Source organism: Trichomonas vaginalis, chromosome IV (assembly GCF_026262505.1).
Source record: "Trichomonas vaginalis G3 chromosome IV, whole genome shotgun sequence".
Classification (NCBI taxonomy): Eukaryota; Parabasalia; order Trichomonadida; family Trichomonadidae; genus Trichomonas; species Trichomonas vaginalis.
In genome coordinates this window covers 204,074-226,147 of record NC_067206.1, presented here as the reverse complement: position 1 = coordinate 226,147, position 22,074 = coordinate 204,074, and the positions used below count along the sequence as shown (strand labels likewise).

Below are 22,074 nucleotides of genomic sequence, written 5' to 3'. Positions count from 1 at the left end.
TTTTTTATAATATAATCTTATGTTTTCAGGGTAGGTAAAGTCTTGACTATAATATTTATTTCTGTCATCTGTATAATAGTATACTATTCTCGTTTTTTCTATTGCATTATATCTTTTATATCTATAATATTCTAAATATAATATTTGCTTTTGTTCATTTGTGTGTAGTGTTCTGACATCAACTCCATAGTCATAATAGTATGGTGCTGGAGCTGGGTCAGGCAATGTCATATCTGTCATTTCATAAACTCGGAAATATTTCTTTTGTTCGTCTCCATATAAGTTTAAGTAGCAGTTGTTGTCTAATGGAACTTTAACTTGTGTACCATCGTTCTTTTTATAGCTTACATACATTTCATTGTTATTTTTCGGAATGAGTTTATACCGTATACCATTTTTTAAGGAATGTACAAACTGCCATCTAAAATATTTGTTTTCTTCATTGAAAGAAAAGTCACCAACAATAGTTTCAATATTTTTTGTTCCAACTAAACTTTGGTATATTTCATTGACATATGTTTTATCTGCTTTTGTCTCTAATGTTTCTTGTAAGTTTGTTATATTTGCAATGGTATGTGTATGTCCAACGTCACTTTTCCTGTTTAAGGTTTCTTGTAAGTCTGTTATTTCAGATATAGAATGTGTATGTCCAACGTCACTTTTCCTGTTTAAGGTTTCTTGTAAGTTTGTAATATTTGCAATGGTATGTGTATGGTTCTTGTCTGCTTTCTTCTCTAACTCATCGTTAACATATGTTTTATCCGCTTTAAGGTCTAAACATCCTGAAACCCATCCTGTATCGGCTTTACTTTTTAAAATCTTCGATGTCCATTCATGGTACCAGTCAACCCTTTCTTTCATTTCGTTATCTTTTTCATCCACATATTCCTTATCTGCTTTCTTCTCTAACTTACTAGCCACCAATCCCTTATCTGCTTTCTCTTCAAGGCTAACGTTTAAGTTTGTAATATCAGATATAGAATGTGTATGAGTCTTTTTAGAATATTCGTTTTCAGCTCTTGTCACTTCACTTGACATTTTATTGTCAACATATGTTTTGTCTGCTAGTTCAGGATGAGTATGTTCTTTTGTTGCATAAGCTTTGTCAGCTCTTTCTTCTTCTTTTGCTATTGCATCGTCTACATATGTTTTGTCTGCTTTGTTGTCAACATCTGCTTTCAAAAGAAGTTCTTTTATAGGTTTCTCGTTTAAAGTTCCTTTTTTGGATTTATACAAACAGTATGGTTCTTATTGTCTTGAAACAGAAACTCATCTGTCATTGGGTTTAATGTCAGTTTTAAGTTTCCTTCTTTCAATGACTCAGATATCTTAGAATAGTTTGAAAAGTTTGTTGTGTTCTTATTTAGAGCTTGTATAATGAGTTGTCGGTTGTGTTGTATTTCTCTCATAGACGCTGTTTCATTTGACATTTTTATTCTAGATAAAATATGCTTTCAATAGAAAAAGAAAATTCAAGAGTTGCTACAACTAAACCATTAGATGAACTTTTTACGAATGTCGGTCAAAAGTTTGAGACAGAGACCGTAAAGCATGAAGGCTATCGTTTTGACTACCCGTTAAGATGGTTAAGAGACCCATCTGTCACAAAAGCTATTGGCTTTCGTAGAATGAAGTTTGTGTCTGTAGAAGATAAAAGTTTTCCATTTATTGTAAGGTTTCATATAGATTATATATCTGAAGGGAAACGAAAAATGTGGGAAGAAATTGAGCTAATACAAGTTGACCTTTCATCTTCTCTACAGACTGCGTTAAAAAATATAGAAGATAAAATAAATTCATGTTATGCAAAATATGCTGATGAATATGCAAATACCGAGAGCACACTTTATGTGAGAATTGTATATGACAAACAAAATTCACAAGTGTCATTTCAAATCTACGAAGACAATCCAAAGAAAGACGAACAAATATATACAGAATTCACTGCAATGTCATGGTATTATTTGCAAAGAATGTTAAATCAGAAAGTCGAACTTCCTTTAGCAAATATCTACAGTCGATATGCAAGAGATGAACCATATTTATTTAAAGATGTTTTCGACCCAGCTGCTATTATAGTTCATGCTTCATTTTCTGGTGCACAAAACTCTTTTTTATGCTTGGCAAATGACTTTTACGAAAAACCTACAAAGTTATATGAACCGCCGAGTGGAAGTATTTCAGACTTTCAAGTATGGTTTACAACAGATGGAAGAAAGAGAATAATTCCATTATACCATGCGTTTTACTTAGAACTTAGTTTCATATACAACTACTATCGAACGGTAAAAATATAATTTTTTAATACGGTTGAGGTGTTGGATTTGGTTGCCAACTAGACTGTGGTGCAGGTTCAGGCTGTTGTATAACAGGAGCTTGTTCTTCTGGTTCAGGGTCTTTAGGTATAATACCAACGAACTGACCTACTCTTTTACCAATATTTTTGACTCCGTTCCAAATTCCTCTTCCTACGGTTTTTATTCCATTCCATATACCTCTTCCAACATTTCGAAAGAAGTTTCCTATTCTTCCAAAGAAACCCATTTTACTATATGTAAAAATCTAATGTCCGCCTAGTCTCTTACGTTTCCTTCTGAGTTCCATTGCATTCTTTAACTGGAGCTCATACATTCTGTTTCTCCTCTGGTAGAAAACATATTCTGGGTCAACTCCTGTGTTCGCGTCATCTGCATAAAGTTGTTTATATCCCACTTCAGGTTTGTATAAAACTCTTTCCATCTCATATTTGCATACCATGGTGGCAAACCTAACGCAGCGTCATTTGACATGGCAGTTTGCATTTGTACATCTGTTGGCACTTGACCATAGTTTGCCATTGCAGTTTGTATTCTAACTTCATTTGGAATATTCTCTGGGTTTGGTTGTCCAGGTTGCTGTGCATTCGCTAAGTTCTGTGCGTCCATTTAATATTAGATAAAAATATCTCTTACGAGTACATATACTGGACATTTGCAGGCATTGGTTCATCTTCATATTCTCTGTACCTTTCTGCCACGTCAAATAAATAAATGACACAATGGAAAAAACCTAAAACAAGTAGTCCTATTTCAAACCACATTTACTTACTAGTAAAATTTCTTTATTGTGACACTTTCTCCAGTTTATAGGACCTCTCTCATATTCTATCTTGTCATATCTAAACTCATAGTCATGTATGTCCTCTAACCATCTCATAACGGTTTCCAAACCACTTTTATCGGATGTAAAGTAAAAGCATGGATGGTTATGTAAAACGTCTAAAGTTTCTAAAGAGTCTCTCAAAGTCCAGTCTACTTGGTATTGAAAATCGCATGTGTTATAGAACGGCGGGTCCACTATAAAGAAAACATTTTCCTTGTCTTTATATTTTTCATACAACTCTGTCCAATGACATCTCACAAACTCTATACCCTCAATATATTTTTCTATGTTCTCTTTGAAAACATTTGTATAGTTAAGATATAAAACTTTTGACATAAGTGTTTCAATGTCATGAACTCTTATAGCACCACTATATAATAGTCTAGCAGATATACTATCCCAGTCTATATATTCTGCTTTTTTCAAAACCTCTCTCACAATATTTTTCTTATCTAATGGTATACGTTCCATCTTACCTATAGGTATCTTTTCTTTTAACTCTTTCAATATATTGTTTGTGTCTGGTATATGTTTGAGACGGTCCATATAGTTGTCGAAGTCATTGCATATAATCTTTGAGTCTGGGAATATTGTATGGCACAAATGGGATATATAGAAACTTCCACCGAACAAATCTACAAATGTTAGACCATTCGGTAGTTTCTTAAGTTCTCTCAATAGAATATCTTTACATCTACTCTTATTTCCAAAGAACGGTAACGGTGGTTTTGTAAAATTCATTTATATATAATAATAAAAATGTTTTTTCCTGAAAAGTGACAGAAAAGTGACAAAACATGAAAACATATATAATTTGTGAAAAGTGAAACAAAAAAGTGACATTTAAAAAGTGACACCATTAATATGATGTAAATAACAACGGTTTTGGTTTTGTCACCGGCTGGTCGGCTGGGGTTTGGTCCTCCTCTACGTTCTTGTGTCCATTTCTTAGGGGCTAGAAGGGGCGCAGCCCCTGGAAGCCCCACTCACCTGACCTTAAATTATAACAATTATTTTTGGTTTTATATTTTTTTGGATCAAATCCATTTTAATAGAATTTATATACTATTCATCTATTAGTAAACACTACCGTATATTATTTTTTAAGCTATCTTATTTTTTGAACTTTTATTCAAATCTTTGGTCGCAAGAAGAATTGCATGATAAATAAAAACATTTAATCAAAGTCAATTTTATTTTTCATATTCAAATGGACTGAGTGTTAACATTTAACATTTTTTGCTAATTGTCGTCAAAAATTAGGCGTAAAGCAAAAATTGATATTTCATATGGTTTTATGATAGATAAGCATTATATTCCCACTCATTATATTCGTAAATTTTGAGGTTTATCCTTCGCTTTTAAGATCATTGAATTTGATTTTTATATAAAATAGTTATATATTAGAAAATAATATGAGTTTATGTGATATTATTTTTCAGAAGATTTTGTGTTCTTCTTCAAAATTTTATTTTTTTATTAAAAAGAATCTTTACAAAATATACATTTACTTTAATTAATATTTAAAAACGTGCTCTATCAAAAGTTCCAAAAATTCAATATTTTAGCTTTTCTGAAGTGTCACTTTTGATGAATTTCTGTTTACAACAATGGTTCAATGAAGAAAATCCATAACATTCTCCTAAGATTTTTTTTAATTTATCTCAATTAAAAATTTTATTATTACCTAAATTAATTTTGTAAACTATTTTTGAATAGTTTACAATTTATCCGAATGGGACCCATATGCGGGTTCAATTTCTGGTTTATCATCTAGATATATTATGAAAGCCACTCAAAGGGTGATTGATTTTAGGATGTTCTTAGAAGATTTTTCGTTCATTTATATTAATTTTGTATTCCCGATTTACATTCACTAGCAAATCAATGCATTTCACACTTTAAATGACAATTAAATTCTAAGACATTGCTAGAACTGCAATTTCCATAAAAAGTTTTAGTGTAAATTGCTTAAATAAATAATTATTTTCATTATTTTCTCCAACAAGCTTGAAAATCAAACGAAAACTTTACAAAATACTTATTTACTCATTTGTAAATATAAATTTCTAACAATTTTTATCCTGAATTGAACATAATACTGTATTTCTAAAATTTGCACTAGTTCATTCCTAATTGATGCTCGGATTTCGGTATTCCATATGTGGTATTACATATTCCAATAAAAGGCACTTAATGTGCATTTTCTAATTCAATTAGATTTGCACATTAAGTGCCTTATTATTATAATAACTTTAATATGGAATAAGTCGAGTTTATTCCAATATACGAGCTTATGCTCATATGTCGGGTTAAAATCTGGCGTTTGGCAATGTCGCAAAACGCCGATATGCTAATTCCTAAAAAATTTTTTTTATGAAAAAATTCTTTATTCGCAAAAGGTATAGTATTTGCTCATGTACGAACATATGCGAGAAATTCCCATTAAATAAATATTCTTATTATAAATGAGATCGAATATTGTTTGAAAAAGCATGCGACCAATCCTCATTCAAACTATTGAATATTGACATACAAAAAATTGTGATTCTGTTTTTTCGTTTCACTTTTAAATGAGCACAGAAGCTCCTGTTCTCGGTATCCTCTGCGGTGGTGGTCCAGCTCCAGGCCTCAATGGTGTCATTGCTGGTGCCACACTTTATGCTCTCAGACTTGGCTGGAAGGTCATCGGCTTCATGGAAGGTTTCAAGTACCTCTGCACAGGCGATATTGAGACAGTAAAGGCCCACACAATCGACCTTACATACGATATCGTTTCTCGTATCCACTTCCAGGGTGGCACAATCATCCAGACATCCCGTGCTAACCCACGTAAGTCCACAGAACTCCAGGAGAACGTTCGTAAGTGCCTCCGTGCTCTCAAGGTTCGTTACTTCCTTACAATCGGTGGTGATGACACAGCTTCATCTGCTGTTTCTGTTGCCCAAGGCATGGACGGCAACGAGATCTCCGTCATCTCCTGCCCAAAGACAATCGATAACGATCTTCCACTCCCAGCTGACCAGTCCACATTCGGTTTCCACACAGCTCGCTCCCTTGGTATGGAAATCATCCGCAACCTCATGGTTGACTCCAAGTCTGCCCCACGTTGGTTCCTTGTCGAAGCTATGGGCCGCTCTGCTGGTCACCTTGCTCTCGGCATGGCTGAAGCTTCTGGTGCCCACCTTTGCCTCATCCCAGAAGAATTCAAGCAGGACGAAATCGAATTCGAAGATGTTGTCGAACTCGTCGAAGCTACAATCCTTAAGCGCCTTGCTTACGGAAAGAACTACGGTGTCTGCGTTCTTGCAGAAGGCCTCGTTTCCAAGATGTCCAAGAAGGCTCTCTACAGACTCTTCGGCAACCGCGAACCACCAACAGATCCACACGGCCACATCCTCCTCGATGATGCTGAACTCGCTCGTTCACTCTCCGAGGAACTCCTCAAGCGCCTTGGCAACCTCGGCATCAGAATCACACCAAAGAAGATCGGTTACGAACTTCGTTGCGCTGATCCAGTCGCCTTCGATGCTGTCTACACACGTGAGCTCGGCTACGGTGCTATCGATGCCTTCCTCAACGGCCACTCCGCTGCCCTCATCGTTCGTGAGAACGGCCAGGTCAAGCCAGTCCAGTTCAAGGACCTCCTCGACCCAGCTACAGGCCGTGTCCGCACACGCCTTGTCGATGTTACATCACAGTCATTCAAGGTCGCTCGTGTCTACATGTGGCGCATGAGCAAGAAGGACTACGAGAACAAGGATCTCGTCGCCCGCGTCGCTGCTGCCGGCAAGATGACACCAGAGGCCTTCACAGAGAAGTTCGCTCACCTTACAGATGTCGTTATTGAGTAAAAGGAAATATTTATTTTTTTGGATCTTCATAAATAATAAAATTTTTTTGGAAATTTTAGATTATCTCAAATGTTTTTCGAATTAAACTTTATGAATCGTGTTTTTTAAAGTATTTGTTTCTGTTTTTCAATAAAATGGTCAGAAAGCAATGATCTTTTTAATTTCACTTTTTTGAAATTTCAAAAAAGCAAAACCCTTTGATTTCATATCCAAAAACATTTTTCCTTGATTTCGAATCAAAATCTGACTCTGAAACAGCAAACAAAATCATAAAGTTTTAATGAATGCGTCCACTACATATCCACGAATAGACTATTTTGTGGCTGATTCATTTAGAAACTTTGTCGAATCTATTAGAAAGAAGAGTAAGGCAGATGATAATATGGATCTAGCGAAATCTACAGATCATTTACAATTCCAAGTAAAACTTATTCAAGGATTATTAGCAACAGAGGACGCAATAAAAGAATTTGTCGCTAGAAATAAAGAAATTGCGTTAATTACGCCACCAATTGATTATGATATCGAAGAAACTTGGAATCCTGAGTTTGTTGCCAAAATTTTGCCTCCAACCACTCAAAATCCCAAGAAAAGCGACATAATAGACATCATACAGCTATATTTACTATGCCAACAGCCAGAAAAATCATCTCGAATTATCCAACTCATAACACTTGTTTATCCGGACATAAAAAACAGCAAGTTGGGACTATACCTGAACATTGGAGCACTCTACAACCCTGATTTACCATATGATCAGTTTCAAACCATTTTTACTCTCTGCAAATTCTATATTGACGAGCTCTACCAGTCCCTCAAGACCAACAATGAATTCCCAGTACTCGTAATTACGTCCAGCATCATGACATTTCTCGCAAATTCCGCATTCAAGCGAAAACCAGAAGAAGGCTCCATGTTTCTCTCCGATATCGTCAAGTTGTCATGTCTTAACCCATTATTATTCAATTTTTTGAACTTCGACATGAGCAAAATCGTAAATGAGAACGATTTACCGCCATTTTCGCTTTTGGCCTACTCATACTCCGGTTTCGACATCACTTTTCTCGGAAATTATCGTCGAATTTTCTTGGATACGTTTGATTTACTTTTATTACTTTATGTCTACATGAATACACAAGATCTGGACACGATGTTCGCTGAAGCATACGCTCTGTACAACAAAGTCACTAGCTGTGGCACGTGGCAGGACGCTTTTGCCATTCTTTTCAGACATTTTCTGAAATCTTCGGAATTCATGTACCATTTTCAATACGGAACGCGCTACTACACTCTAAACCAGAATGTGGCTGGTCTTAGACAGCTTGCAGACACAATGATCGTTTGCGGACTGTATTTATCTGGATCTTTGGCAACAATTGAGTGTATCAACGAAAACAGGAAGGAAATATTCACAATAGTTGATACTATGATCAAGACATACATGGATTCCTCGTTTAGAAGGCTTTGTTACAAATTTTTAAATTCATTAGTTGGAAATATCGATAAAAATCAATCTTTAGTAGAAGCAGCATATACATTATGCATAAGGTTCAACAATAACCTAATAGATCGTTGGGTTCCTACAGTTTTATCAAAATTTTCCAGAATTTTATGGGACGCGTCAGCTGTTGAGCCATTTTTCGAGTTCTCCATGTCCATCATGCAGTTCTGGGACCATTCCTTCATAATGACAACAGCTTGTCTCGACATTTTGTCTTTGAGTTGCCAATTTGAGCGGTACTGCAACTACATGAGCTACCACTCGCATAAGATATGGATGAGGAACATTAGATTGGCCGCTCTTGACTGTATCAACCTGAAAACAGCCTTAATTTACTTCAGATCTCCCACATCTTTCATGCCGAGGACATTTATAGGCTTCCTGACCTACTTCACCGACTATCTGACCAAATTCCCCGACAGATCCACCGCCCTGATCAATTCCGACAGCAAATTGATCATAGACATCGTGGGAAAGGCCATGAAGTCAGAATTGCCGATTATTCCGGTTTTGATGGCCCGACTTTTGGACAAATCGATAAATACGAACATTGTGTCGAAACAAGGCGAAATCTTCGAGTACATCAAGAGCCTTCGCAAGCAGAAGAAGTACAGGGACCTCTGCAAGCTGTGCGCAACATTTGCTTCCGCTCCTTTGTTCATGGCGAAATGCGAAAATTTGGTTTCGAATTTGATCACTTTTCTGATAGATTTGGTTGAGAACGACAACAACATGCCTGGATATTACAGATATTCACGCGCGTTGATTTATACAGCGAGATTTCTCATAATTTCGAAAGATTTGTACAGAAAGAAACTTATTAAGTATATTGTTGGTGCTTCTACTAGTATCAACAGTAAGTTTGCGATTGAGGCCATTGGATCCATTGTCTGCAAGAACATTGACGTTCCTCTGAGTGTTGCAGAGAAAATTCCGCCAGGAAACGAAAGAAAGGCAATTAGAAAGATAATTAAGTGCGGAAAGAACGACAAACAGAACGAGGGACTGATAGCAGCACTGAAGGCAAACTTCAACTTCAACTGGAGTGATATTTCTTCTTCTCAGAACTGGGTGTCTGAAATGAGTTGTCATGCAATTGTTTAGAAATATATAAAATATTTGTTATTTTTTTGAGAAATTATACAATTTTTTTATAGATTCAATAGATTGGAATATTACTTTGAGGAATCATATGCATAGTCTCCTTCTGTATAATTCATTAAAAAGGAGCCCGAATAAATGTTCTCACTTAATGAGAAAAAATAATAGAGAATATGAAAAATTTAAATCAAGTTAGTATTGAGAGAAATTTGTATTTCAATACCAATACTAAACATTCCTCTTACTGTTTCATATAACATGCCCAAGTATGGATGCTTGGTTATAGTTTATTATAAGTTTCTTCTGTTTGATTCTTGTTGATAGAATTCAGTTTTGCGTAATAAAATCATATCAATGATTATTGCAAAACTTAGCTATATTTTTTGAATTCTTCTGAATGAATTATGTTAATAAGATTGATAAGAAATCTACTTCATCACTTTGATATCATTTTAAAATCATATAATTTTTTATATACAAACAAAAGAAATAAAAAATATAAAACTATTATATTTCTGGTTGAGATATTATCAAATCTCTAACATCAGCAGATTCATCAGTGAGGACATCGTAGTATTTGTTGTTTAAAATCTTCTTTCTTATGTTGAATGACTGATATAGAACTATTGCCATTGTCAATATGATAAACATTGTTTTCCATTCATTTACATGGTCAAATATGATGTAATCTCTCAAATTCACGTTAATAAATGAAGATTCTACTGAAGCAACCCATTTTGCAACATTCCTTGTATTCAATTTACCATTGTACTGCAAATATTTGTTTGTTTGCATGTTTATTGCGTACAAACTGATTTGACTTGGTCTTCTTATTTCTAACTCAAAAATTAATGGATTTTTAATATCGTAAATAGCATATGTAAACTGTACTGATTGAGATATTGGTAGAATTGTCTTTTTTATCGATTTTATTTCTGATAAATATTTTGATGATGGTAAAATGAATGTGAGAATGATTCTTTGCGAGTTATTGAATCTGTTAATTATGTTGGTATCAAGTTCTGGTAAAAGAGACAAAGAAAAATTTGAAATTGTTTCAGAAGAGTAATTCGAAGGTAATTCTATTGGATCGCTGAAGATTGAATCTCTTACGATTGATATATGTCTCTTTGATGCATGTTTTATAAAAATTTCCGGTTTCGGATTAGGAAGATCTAAAAGTTTCTCTTTGTACGATTCTTCAACTGATTTGTCATCATATTGATTGGAGTAATACGTTAGAACTGATGTTTGTTTTATATTAGTAATCTTTTCTGCGATTTCAATATCATTTGCGGATTTTATGAAGTGTTTTAAAGATTTCTCCCAATAAAAGTTATTGAGTGACCTTACTGAGATCTCTCCGTTTAGTTGATCGTGAATATTTCTTTGTTCATCGATTAATTTTACTGTTGGATATCCATTTACGTTTTGTCTTTTGCAAAGAACATCTGTGTGCATACAATCAATTTCAGCAATAACGAAATTTGTTAGATTTTCATGTTGTTTTGCAAATTCTTGAAATAAAGGCCTCGCTCTTTGACAATGGCCGCACCACGGGTTGAAAAAGAATATGATAGATGTGATACTTGGAAATATTTTCAAGAAATCTTTTTCGCTATCATGGTCAATCGAATACCAAATTGTCAGTAAAGGAAGCATTAATAAAAAGTGAATACTCTTTCGCATCGAAGATATGTATCTAGATTGCGATCAAATTATTTTAAAATAATATACTGAAAAACAAATTTATAGTTTCGTAAATTAAATTTACAATTGTATATAGATTTGTTGTAATATTTGAAGTGTATAAGGATAGACAAACAAATTTTATTATAAACAAACATAATATTATATCATAATCTTTGGAACCAATCAAATGCTTCTTGTTCCGTTCTTGATATAGATTGAAACTCTTCAACAGTTTCTGGTGAATATATTGATGTCATAATAAGTCCCTTTTGGCGTGAGATTTGTTGAATTAATTTAATTTCTTGGTCACTTGGCTTTGGATATACAACAACCTTCTTTGGTGTCCAAAGAACATAGTAATTAACCTCATTTACTACGAACACTGTCACTAAAACTGAAAATCCAAATCTTTCTACAGAACAACTCATCAACATTGACTTCTCTCTCATGTTTCCAGTATATATAAGTAGAGGTAAGTCCTTTAAAGTTATAGATTTCTTTAAATCTTGCATAGATTTCGTAAACGAAATTTGATCTTTCAAAATATTCATTGCATTGAGTCTTAGTATATACAAAGCAATTGCTGATGTATCATACGGCATTGGACAAAAGTCTGATATTGGCATTTGTCCATTTACAACTCTAATTAGTCTTTCTCCGAGATCTGTAGTGAATCTTGTCGCAAATTGGAATGTAAATACTCCAGATGAACCTGGAATGATGCTCAGAGGTACAGTAATTGACATGGTTTCATCAATTACGGGGTGTTTTAGGACTTCTTCAGAATTGTTGGAGAAACCACTGAGAATTGGTCCTATTTTTGCAACTCTTGAATCATATCTAAATACTGTTGATGAATCCCATCCTGTTTCGACACCAAAAAGTGAAGATAACAAAGAATCATCAAAAATATGGGTTGAATAGCCTCCTGTTGCTAGTGCTAATGAATCTAAATGAGAGTTTGGTGTCTGTGCAAACACAGAAAGTGAAATACTCTCAGATTTGAAATCAGAAATTAAATCTAAATTTTTTTCATCGAATTTTCCACTTGTAAATAGTAAAATGCGGCCTCCAAGACCTTTGAGGTAATTCTGTGCCCATTGGAGAGCTGTAAACAAACGTGGGGATGAGATTTTGTCTAATTTTGATCTTGATTTAACACAGGAAATGAAATTTTGAGAAAATTCCCTTGCATTTACTAGTGTCAGTGGATCTGTAACTAATTCTGTGTCAAATTCTGAATATGACATTGCTTTCAATGAAACTAAGTTATATAAAGTAACAACTGATGAAAAAGTGATCAATCCTATTTTATCATTTTCTTTAAAGTTCTGTACAGCAGATTCAAGTGCTTGAATTAGGTTATTTTGCGAAGAAGAACCAAAATTTAGTAAATCTTCTTGAATTATAAAAAGGAAACAGCGAGCTTCTCCATTCTTTAACAGCTGGTTACGAGGTGGAATAATGTCGTATACAAGATTGTGTAATTCTTCTCTATCAAATTTATTTACATTCATGTCAGATAAAGGCGTAAAATGAATTGTGGAGTTCGTGGTATTACATATTGGACAATACCATGCATGCATTTGTTGATTAATCTGGACAAATGGTGATAAATAACAGTGACATTTTTGGCAACGAGGAACATCACCTTTTGTACAGTTAATTCTTATTGGTGATGAAAATTGGTATAATGGAGGCAATGGTCGATAATGTATGAATGCAGGTAAGCTTTCAAAAGAATATAAATTTGGATTTTTTGAAATATGAATTGAAGCTGATCTGATAAAATCCCTTTGTAGTGTATCTGAATGAAGACTATAATATATATCATCGTGAACTATAACTTTGATTCCATCATTTGACATTAAGATTAAAAAAACAGGTTCCACCAAAGGATAAAACCCCTTTCTAATTTTTAAAATATTATGAGCCAACATCAAAAGCAACAGCCAAAGCCAATTGAACAACCTACAATATCACGCGAAGCAGCACAAGAGATTAGACATCAGCCACAATATCAGCCAGATCCAGCAGATCAAATGACTATGATGTTAACAATGGGTATGACTTTTCTGATGAAATTAGATCCAATATTTTTATGGGGTGCTTGGTTCTTCATGATCTCCTTGGCAATTAACCGCGGAAAAATGGGATCAATCTTCAGTCAGTCTTTGATCGTCTCAGTAATGCTCCTTATCTTTATTGGACTGACATATTGGAACATTGCACGTGGAGCAAGACCACCACCATCCAAATGGACTTTGTTTTAAATAAATATTGCAATAAAAACTCAGAGAAAATATTGGATATTTTTCGAATGTATATTATGGCTTACTTCTCAGTATTACTTCCATATCAATTTCTAATAAAAATACACTTTACATAAAAAAAATTAATTAAATACTGATTTTGATAGAACCCTTATGAGATGTATTAGACTTGATTGGTGGTTTCTTTGTTATGAGTAATAAAATTAATATAATACAATTTTTATATAAATCAAACAGATTGAAAATGATTATAATTGTCTGAAAAACTAGGAATGCTATTTGATGTTCGCATTGTAAGTACGTGTTCGCAGTCATTATGCGTTTCAGTGTCAATGTGAACCCAAGCGCGTTCAATCTCTGGGATTCTTTCTATCTTCAGCTGTAGCGTTTCGCCGATATGATGAGTGATCCGAAGTGGCAAGTTATCTGGCAAAATTATATGAACTTCTGCCATGAAATTAGGTCCGACCTGGAAAGCAATGACCTGTTCAACACCGATGATAAGCGGATGGTGGGAAGCTGCAACATAAGTTATAGATCTGATCAATTCGTCTGGAGCTGACTGTCCCATCAGCATTTGCGCATTTTCCAGGGCTGTTTGGACCCAGGATTGTAGAACAAATGCTGAAAGTATGATTCCTCCAACAGAATCCATCCACCAGTAGAAATGAGCGCCGCCCCAGTACATAAACAGCCCTAATGAGTTTGTAAGGACATCATTTCGGTGGTCTTCGGCGAGAGTGTCTGTAATTGGATGATCTAACAAGCTGTAAACAATTGTCATCGCGAGTTTTGTAAAAATCGTCCACCACATAACATGGATTGCTGTATGTGTTGTAGGCGGTGAAGGTTCGTGCTCAATTAGACTCATTATGCATTGAATTGCAATATATAAAGCGCAGCAGGCCATTAAAATGGAAAAAACGAGAATTCCTACGACAGGAATTCTGGATTTTCCTAATGGGTACTTTTTCAGATCATCTAAAGTGAATTTAGAATGGGCGGCAGTGCAAGAAATAATCATGCCTGCAATCAAATCGAGACATGAGTCAACCAATGATGATATGATCGTGTATGATATCGAGGATGAAATAGCAATTGATTTTGCTAATAAGAGAAATAAATTGATTAAAAATGAAAGATAAGTAGCAACTCGAATTGTCTTTGGCGCTTCGTTCTTGTCGATTGGTAGTGGCGAATTTATGTCAATATTTTCTAAAACTTCTATATTATCTATCCAATTGCCCATTTCTTCATAATATTTTAACTTTTTCTTTTTAATGTCTGATGAACACCACGAAGTAGTGCCCGATAATGAACGAGATACAGCTACTGAGCAATTATCTATGACGTCAGAAGGGATAATTGGTGATGAAAGCGAAATCTGAGAGGTGATTTGGTCACCGACTTTACCATTCATCATTTCCCCGCATGTATCACAACAGCCAACTTGCATTGAAATTGGAGAGCGATTGCAGAGAGGGCAAAGATTTGTCATAAATTAATTTTGGAAGAGTTCAACCGAATTTTTTCGAAATATATCACCAACCATAGATCTCAGATAAGAATATGGAAAATGGAATTGTTCATAAGTTGTTAATTTTTTTGATCCCGATTGATGCGATCAAATAATTGTAAATACAAATGAGCTTGTGATATATACTGTTGAATTATTTTTGTAGCATTGATTCCATATCATGCTTATTTCATGATATTTCGAATCGAAATTGTTGAAAAATTGCTCTGATAGAAAATTATCTTAGGCGAATAGTCTTAGTTCTAGTATGGTTAGATATTTATTAAGTTACAAACAAAAATAAAGATATAATTATACGTATCTATCTTTCCAATTCTCTGCATTATTGGTTCCGCCATTGCAGATATACGAATAGGTTAGGTTTTGATCAGTTGCTAAAAATATATTGTTTGGTGCATACTTAACATAAGGATAAAGTTCCATCATGAGATATTGAGTGTTGATGTAAGATAAAGTTATCAAATCCTTTATTGGAACGCCACTAATGGTGGTCTCGCCGTTAAAAACCTGTTCTGAACACTGTGGAACGTTGAAATTAATTGTTTTGACGAATTCTGAATTTTGTTGGTCAAGATGCATTGAAGCAAATCTAGAATTATGGGTGTCCATGTAAGCTAAAGTAATTGACTCAATGAAATCAATTGTCGAAAAATCTTCAATTTTTCCTGATGTCATCCAATTAATTTTCATTAACCCGCTATGCCAAATAAGCTCCTCAGCAGCTTTTCTAGAAATCAGGAGTCCGCCGCTTAAAATCAAGAGTCTTGTAGTTGATTTATCAAAAACTGCTCCTTTAATAACTGGATCCATTGAAGGATCATATTTTTGATTTAGCTCTTTAATGAATTTATCGAGAGCTGTCGGATTGAAATAAGTATACGGATTCAGTCTAAGAAACCATTGATATTGTGATTTTGTAAACCTTTCGAATGATTCAAAAAATAATAGTACATTAAATTGGTTACTACTTAGTTCAGTCTTGAATTTTTTGATAACTCCTTTTGTGAAATTGAAATCTAATCCAATATTCTTGACTGCGTCATATACTGACTCAATCATTGCTGTTTCTAAGTAGTAATTTGGTTTTTCTTTGACTTCTTTTATCCATAAATTCATTTGTTGAAAAAATATTCCAATATCAGCTGCTGAAGATATGATATCAGTAATATAGACTGAATCAGGAATAATCGAAGTGTTATCTTGTGTTATATTAAAATCTGGTCGGGAAATTTGTTTTTTGCTTGTTCCGAATAGAACAAAAACCGATGTAATTATGATGATTAACTCTGTTATGGATCGAGTATATGAATCTTTAAATATTGAGAAAATTGATTGTTGTGATTTTTTCGGGATCAATTGATTAAAAAAACTTACTAAAAAATGAATGTATTAGTTGAAAATAGCCAGCGTTTGCAATGTGTGATGATGAATTATGATGTTAAATATAACTGAAACGCATAAATTCTAAGAAAATTGAATCTAATTAAAACAATAGAAATATTTAGATTTGGTATAATGTCTTTGTCATTGGCACATCTTATTGGAGTGTTCTTTATTTAAATTTAGAGAAATGATGAAAACGAATAAAAAATATGAAAGTATAAGTCAAAACCGAAGCTACAATTTGGTATGTTTTCGTATTTTTATAGTATATTTTGTTTTTATGAAATTAGAAATTGCATAATAATATATCAAAAAGTAAATTAGCATTAATTTAGCTGTTAATGCCGAAGATACGAACTCCATGCATGAATGGAAGCTTTGGAATAAGAACTAAAGCTGTAACTGGAAGGTTAATCCAGGCAACTGCGAGTTCCCATTTTCCAGAATCTAAAGCAAGATATAAAAGGAAGATTGGGAAGATTGTAAGGAACTTACGAGCCCAGTCAAACATAGCAGATTCATCAATTTGCTCCCAGAATGTTTGTGTAGAATAAGCGCCGTGATCATCAATAAATGGTGTGCCCTTGATCCAATGGAAGACGGAGAATGAAACTGCACCGTGAATGAAATTGACTAATGTCCAAGCTGCAGCTGTTGAAATTCCCATGCCTGCTAAAATAACACGGACTGCAAAGAAAAGGAAAGCATAGAATACCCAGCAAATTGGATTGGCAATGAATTGAACATTCTTATTTAAGAGCTGTGGAATTGATGGACTCTTTTTCATAATGTAAAAAAATTTGAACGATAGAATTGGAATTCTGATATTTTCAAAATTATTTCATATTTCATCATACCTGAGGCAGATATGATCAGAATCCAAATAAAAATCTGATTCCTTGGATGATTTTCCTGAGAAATCCTTTGTTTTATATAACCTATCATGCAAATAATCACAATTCTTGTTAACATTGATATTTATGGAATAGAACAAAGAAAATAGCATTTCTCTAAAATAAATCGCAACATTACTCGGCAATGATGATGCAATACTTTGATTCTATCCTTTTTGCTGATAGTGTATGTTGAATGACCAATCTTGGTTCAATAAAATTATTTTGATTGGGCAGCGTATAATTCATCAGCTGGATGAAACAGTCATTAAAAGAATTGCAGCTGGAGAAGTTATTCATGGCCCAATAAATGTCTTCAAGGAGCTACTAGAAAATGCACTAGACTCTGGTGCTGATAGAATTTCAATAATTTTTAAAGGAGGCGGTACCACCCTCATTGAGGTATCAGATAATGGATGTGGTATCAGTGATGAAGATATGGAACTTGTTTGCAAGCGTCATACTACTTCAAAAATAACTTCATATAAAGATATTGCCGAATTGCAAACATTCGGATTCAGAGGAGAAGCACTTTTCTCAATATCATGCATCAGTAATCTTTCTATCAAGACAAATCAAAAAGACACAACTCTCGGAACTTTAGGAAATTATTACAACGGAGACCTTATAGGAGAACTACAAAGTTGTACTTGCACAAAAGGGACAACCATAACTGCACAAAATATTTTCCTCGGAAATCAACAGAGATTAAATTCTCTTCCAAATTTTCGACTCAGAAACAGAAAAGTCATATTCTTGATGCTTAAATACTGTGTTGCGATGCCAAACGTTGCATTTTCACTGTTTGTTGATGACAAAGATAAAATCAGATCTTCTGGAATGGCAACACACGAAGATGTCCTCAGATCATTGTTTTCTTATCAAGATACAACAAGATTAGATTTCGAAATTACCAAAACTGCATCAGCAGCTATATTTCTTGGCTCTCCAAAGAAGAAAATGATGAAAATCAATGGAGTTTTCGTAAATGGAAGGCTTGTACACAACGATACTATTAAGCGTGGAATAACTAAGCTATATGATCAATATACAAAGCCAGGAGTTATTCCTTTCTTCATTGTTTTGTTGAAAATTTCATCTCAAAACTTAGATGTCAATGTTCATCCAGCAAAAAAGACTGTGCTTATTGCAAGAGAGAAATTTATTGCAAATGTCATACTATCTAAGGTAGAACAGCATCTAAAAGTACTTTATTCAAAGAGAGAAGAAAAAACTAAAATTGTGAACTTTACAAATTCGGAGGAAGTTCACGACGAAATTCCTCCTTTGAGAAAAAATTCTTATGTGAAAACTAAATTGGAAATTGAGTCAGAAGAGAAACAGAAAGATGTCGAAGCCCATTTTCTTGATGAATTTGATGAAAACGATGCAACAAAAGAGATGTTGGTCGAAAGAAGAAAAAGATTGTTCAAAGAAATCAAATTCAAGCCAAAGAAAATAGAGAAGAAACATGATTTCTTGACACTTGAGAGATTCCTTATGATATCAAAAGATAAAGCAACTAAACCGAAAAAAGAATTAACAAATGATGAAAGTCATGATAAGAAATTCATCGAAGCTTTAAAAGGTGACATAAAATTAGTTGAATGCAAACAACTTTCAAATTTTATTGTTGCAATGAAACTTGTTGGTTTTATTGGCCTCAAGTATATTCTTGTGGATGTCTCTGAGGCTCTTTATATCATTGATCTCCACCAGATAACGAAAGAATTCTTCAGACAAATTTCTTTGGAATTCGTTGGAAATTTTGGAGTTTTTGTTTTTGACAGAAAAATTGACATCAAAACTATATATGAAGAAATGAAAAACTACAATGATAGCATTATAGATATTGACTATAAAATAATAGAGAAGTACAGGAACTATCTTTTAGTTAACTTCAAAATCGAAATTGATGAAGAATTTTCATTGATTTCTCTTCCAATTGTTGTTCCTGGATATTTACCACTTCTTTCTCATATTCCGACTTTTCTTGTTGGTTTATATAACTCTATGACATTGAAAGATATTGACTCTATCTTTGTCGGCATTATTGATTGTTTAAGTGATTTGTTTGCAATTAATGAATCAGATGTTTCTGATTCTCAATATATAAAAAGACAAATTGAAGAAAATATAATTCCTGAGATGAGAAGAGCTGCGTTTAGACCACCAAAGAAACTTTATGATGATGGCTACATAAAGCAGATCACTAATACTAGACATATCGAGCGTTTGTTTGCTCATTTTTAATTTTATAAATATTATTGTTTGTACCATGTTTTTATTAACTATCAAAGCATATTTTTGACCAACTCATTCAGATGGAATTATAATTCCAGTGTGTTTTAGTAAGAATTGAAAATAAATTCGCTTCCATAACTTCGACTTTCAAACAGAAAAGACATATTTTAATCTGTGTTGCATGAGTTGAAAGATTATATTTTTCTATTCAGAACTCTTTGTCCACTTATTGTGTTTCGAATTCAAATTTATTCCCAACTGAATCATTAAATCTAAAGATGTAAAACTTCTAATAATATTATTATTAATTGAGACAGAAAAAATATTCACGCAAATATGACATTTATTCTAAATAAATAACGAAAGTAGTGAATAGAATAGAGTTTAACTGTCAGGATGCATTGCATCAACAACAGCCTGATAAGTAGCGATGATTGCCGAAACCAGTCCGAAGAGAGAGAACATCAGCATTAGAATATTTAGTGGAGTGTACCATTTCTTCTTACTCAGAATGACGTAAAGAAGAGGAGGAACAAAGAAATTAGAAAGACAGCCGCCAAATGCTCCTCCAACTTCAAAAGCTGGTCGAATTTCTAACATAAACATCGCAATGATGACAGGAGGTGCGTTAGATATAATTAATGCTGACAAACGCTTCCAGAATGGTAAATCTGCTGGATTCTGGACTTTGTAGCAAATTGAACTAATATCTTGCATAACTGTAATGGAAACGACAGCAAACGATGCATTAACAACGATGAAGAAGCCAACACGAACAATCTGCATGAATATATCGTTATTGGGGAAAGAAGAAATAACAATTTGATTTGTTCCTGCTCCGAACAACAAATAACCGATTGTTCCTGGTATAATAGTAATAGAGAAGCATGCGACGAATGAAGAACCGATCAAAAAGTATCTCTTTCTCATATCTGGGTGATAATACCTGACAAGAGGCAAAACAACAGATGGGAATGCGTAAAGCATGGAGTATATAGCAAAAGCATTGAAGAAAACGAGGCCTCCAATGTATGATTCGCAAGATGGATCAATTCCTTTAGATGGAAAGATTCTGATTGCTTCGTAAATCATTCCAGAGACATAAAGAACTTGGCATAAAATAGCTCCTGTGGAGACAATACTTAAAATCTTAAGTTCACGTGGGATTGTTAATAATACAGGTAAAACTAAGGCATAAATAAGAACCAATAAGGCTCTCTTCATTCCATGATCCCAACCATGAAGTCCTAGTAAGTCTGCCCATTTAATAATGGAATCTGCACCAATAAATAAATATGCTACTTGGCACGAGTAAGTAAAGCATAATGTTAATATAGAATAAGCATTTCCGCACCATTTTCCAACGATCTTTGTTGCCAACTCGTTAATGGATTCAGCATCAACTGATTCACGTAATTTTAGAACAATGATAGTTCCTAGATAAGATAAAATTGTTGTTCCGACCATCATAGATATTGAATAAACTAAACCGATCAATGTCATTGAATTACTGACACTTAAAACTTCTGGGCCAGTCAAAGTATTCAATATGTTCATAAACGTAGGGAAAAACGTCATGTACTCTAATACTTGTGATGGTTTATCTGGATTTTCACTGGATATTTGGGATTCTAAGCTATTTGTGTAGGTAGAATCCATGTTTTGGAAAATGCTCGAAAAGTGACATAACATCCATTGAATAAAACTTTCAAAATCAGGCAAATTAAAAATTATTGCATGTCTTATAATTAACATTTTTGCAATCAAAATTTTAGGATCCTAAACGTGACATTGAAATTCAATTTTTTCGTTGTATTTTTCCAAAAAAATTTAATTTGAAATGTCTAAAATAGAATCTTATGTAGCGAAGGTAGTTTTCATAGGAGACGCATCTGTAGGCAAAACCACAATTATTAATTCACTCGTTAATCAAAATCACGCTGATCAAAATTTCGATTTTGATCCAACAATCGGACCTTTAAGTCATCAATTAAAAATAGGCGATAAATCATTTATATTATGGGATACAGCAGGTCAAGAGAGATTCAGATCAGTTGCACCACTTGTTTTTCGCGGTGCAAATTTAATATTTATTGTTTGCTCAACAGATTTTCCAACATCACTGAATGGATACAAATTTTGGTTGGATACTATTAGTAGAGATGAACCATCTGCTAAAATAAAAGTACTTTTAAACAAAATGGATTTAGAAACTCACAAATTAACTTACGACACGTTATGTCAAGAAGCTCATCATGATGGTTTAGAGTGTATAGGAGTTAGTGCATATAATGGAATGGGTTTAGATTTAGTTTTAAGCGCGATACAAAGTTTAAAGGTTGAATACGAAATTGTTGATGAAGTTAAGCTATCTGACCAAGACAAGAATAATGCCAAAAACGAAAGAGTATGTTGTTAAAAATATTATTAATTTTAAAATAAATAATGTTATATT

The 22,074-nt window shown here is 33.7% G+C and overlaps 13 protein-coding genes and 1 pseudogene across 14 annotated transcripts, besides 2 other annotated features; 6 read left to right on the top strand and 8 right to left on the bottom strand.

Moving 5' to 3' along the window:
• Positions 1 to 1,448: 1,448 nt before the first annotated feature.
• Positions 1,449 to 2,297, top strand: TVAGG3_0001190 (uncharacterized protein; the record flags this gene model as incomplete). Its single annotated transcript, XM_001322928.1, has 1 exon — positions 1,449 to 2,297. One exon carries the CDS (start codon positions 1,449 to 1,451, stop codon positions 2,295 to 2,297), a length of 849 nt encoding a protein of 282 aa, XP_001322963.1.
• A 4-nt stretch (positions 2,298 to 2,301) lies between these two features.
• On the bottom strand, positions 2,302 to 2,544 carry TVAGG3_0001180 (serine threonine-protein phosphatase family; the record flags this gene model as incomplete). Its single annotated transcript, XM_001322927.1, has 1 exon — positions 2,302 to 2,544. One exon carries the CDS (start codon positions 2,542 to 2,544, stop codon positions 2,302 to 2,304), a length of 243 nt encoding a protein of 80 aa, XP_001322962.1.
• An 18-nt stretch (positions 2,545 to 2,562) lies between these two features.
• Positions 2,563 to 2,924, bottom strand: TVAGG3_0001170 (annotated as a pseudogene). The gene has a single exon. A coding segment is annotated over exon 1 (362 nt).
• A 1,789-nt stretch (positions 2,925 to 4,713) lies between these two features.
• Positions 4,714 to 4,751: a mobile genetic element.
• Positions 4,714 to 4,751: a terminal%2Cinverted (terminal inverted repeat of Banshee-A3 transposon ID:TVAGG3_0001160).
• Positions 4,752 to 5,706: 955 nt separating this feature from the next.
• Positions 5,707 to 7,025, top strand: TVAGG3_0001150 (pyrophosphate--fructose 6-phosphate 1-phosphotransferase 2; the record flags this gene model as incomplete). Its single annotated transcript, XM_001322925.2, has 1 exon — positions 5,715 to 6,995. The coding sequence occupies one exon, from the start codon at positions 5,715 to 5,717 to the stop codon at positions 6,993 to 6,995; it is 1,281 nt and encodes a 426-aa protein (XP_001322960.1).
• A 250-nt stretch (positions 7,026 to 7,275) lies between these two features.
• On the top strand, positions 7,276 to 9,742 carry TVAGG3_0001140 (uncharacterized protein; the record flags this gene model as incomplete). Its single annotated transcript, XM_001322924.1, has 1 exon — positions 7,276 to 9,600. One exon carries the CDS (start codon positions 7,276 to 7,278, stop codon positions 9,598 to 9,600), a length of 2,325 nt encoding a protein of 774 aa, XP_001322959.1.
• Positions 9,743 to 9,858: 116 nt separating this feature from the next.
• On the bottom strand, positions 9,859 to 11,259 carry TVAGG3_0001130 (intramolecular oxidoreductase activity, transposing S-S bonds; the record flags this gene model as incomplete). Its single annotated transcript, XM_001322923.1, has 1 exon — positions 10,105 to 11,259. One exon carries the CDS (start codon positions 11,257 to 11,259, stop codon positions 10,105 to 10,107), a length of 1,155 nt encoding a protein of 384 aa, XP_001322958.1.
• Positions 11,260 to 11,453: 194 nt separating this feature from the next.
• TVAGG3_0001120 (ER to Golgi vesicle-mediated transport) lies at positions 11,454 to 13,157 on the bottom strand (the record flags this gene model as incomplete). Its single annotated transcript, XM_001322922.1, has 1 exon — positions 11,454 to 13,157. One exon carries the CDS (start codon positions 13,155 to 13,157, stop codon positions 11,454 to 11,456), a length of 1,704 nt encoding a protein of 567 aa, XP_001322957.1.
• A 58-nt stretch (positions 13,158 to 13,215) lies between these two features.
• On the top strand, positions 13,216 to 13,661 carry TVAGG3_0001110 (uncharacterized protein; the record flags this gene model as incomplete). Its single annotated transcript, XM_001322921.1, has 1 exon — positions 13,218 to 13,562. One exon carries the CDS (start codon positions 13,218 to 13,220, stop codon positions 13,560 to 13,562), a length of 345 nt encoding a protein of 114 aa, XP_001322956.1.
• A 130-nt stretch (positions 13,662 to 13,791) lies between these two features.
• Positions 13,792 to 15,060, bottom strand: TVAGG3_0001100 (cation transmembrane transporter protein; the record flags this gene model as incomplete). Its single annotated transcript, XM_001322920.1, has 1 exon — positions 13,792 to 15,060. One exon carries the CDS (start codon positions 15,058 to 15,060, stop codon positions 13,792 to 13,794), a length of 1,269 nt encoding a protein of 422 aa, XP_001322955.1.
• A 202-nt stretch (positions 15,061 to 15,262) lies between these two features.
• On the bottom strand, positions 15,263 to 16,461 carry TVAGG3_0001090 (uncharacterized protein; the record flags this gene model as incomplete). The annotated part of the gene is made up of 1 exon (XM_001322919.1): positions 15,391 to 16,215. The coding sequence occupies one exon, from the start codon at positions 16,213 to 16,215 to the stop codon at positions 15,391 to 15,393; it is 825 nt and encodes a 274-aa protein (XP_001322954.1).
• Positions 16,462 to 16,743: 282 nt separating this feature from the next.
• TVAGG3_0001080 (negative regulation of ceramide biosynthetic process) lies at positions 16,744 to 17,269 on the bottom strand (the record flags this gene model as incomplete). The annotated part of the gene is made up of 1 exon (XM_001322918.2): positions 16,814 to 17,269. The coding sequence occupies one exon, from the start codon at positions 17,267 to 17,269 to the stop codon at positions 16,814 to 16,816; it is 456 nt and encodes a 151-aa protein (XP_001322953.1).
• An 86-nt stretch (positions 17,270 to 17,355) lies between these two features.
• On the top strand, positions 17,356 to 19,824 carry TVAGG3_0001070 (DNA mismatch repair protein MLH1C; the record flags this gene model as incomplete). Its single annotated transcript, XM_001322917.1, has 1 exon — positions 17,565 to 19,628. The coding sequence occupies one exon, from the start codon at positions 17,565 to 17,567 to the stop codon at positions 19,626 to 19,628; it is 2,064 nt and encodes a 687-aa protein (XP_001322952.1).
• A 103-nt stretch (positions 19,825 to 19,927) lies between these two features.
• On the bottom strand, positions 19,928 to 21,289 carry TVAGG3_0001060 (amino acid transmembrane transporter protein; the record flags this gene model as incomplete). The annotated part of the gene is made up of 1 exon (XM_001322916.2): positions 20,004 to 21,278. One exon carries the CDS (start codon positions 21,276 to 21,278, stop codon positions 20,004 to 20,006), a length of 1,275 nt encoding a protein of 424 aa, XP_001322951.1.
• A 148-nt stretch (positions 21,290 to 21,437) lies between these two features.
• Positions 21,438 to 22,045, top strand: TVAGG3_0001050 (GTPase protein; the record flags this gene model as incomplete). The annotated part of the gene is made up of 1 exon (XM_001322915.1): positions 21,460 to 22,038. The coding sequence occupies one exon, from the start codon at positions 21,460 to 21,462 to the stop codon at positions 22,036 to 22,038; it is 579 nt and encodes a 192-aa protein (XP_001322950.1).
• Between the last annotated feature and the right edge of the window lie 29 nt (positions 22,046 to 22,074).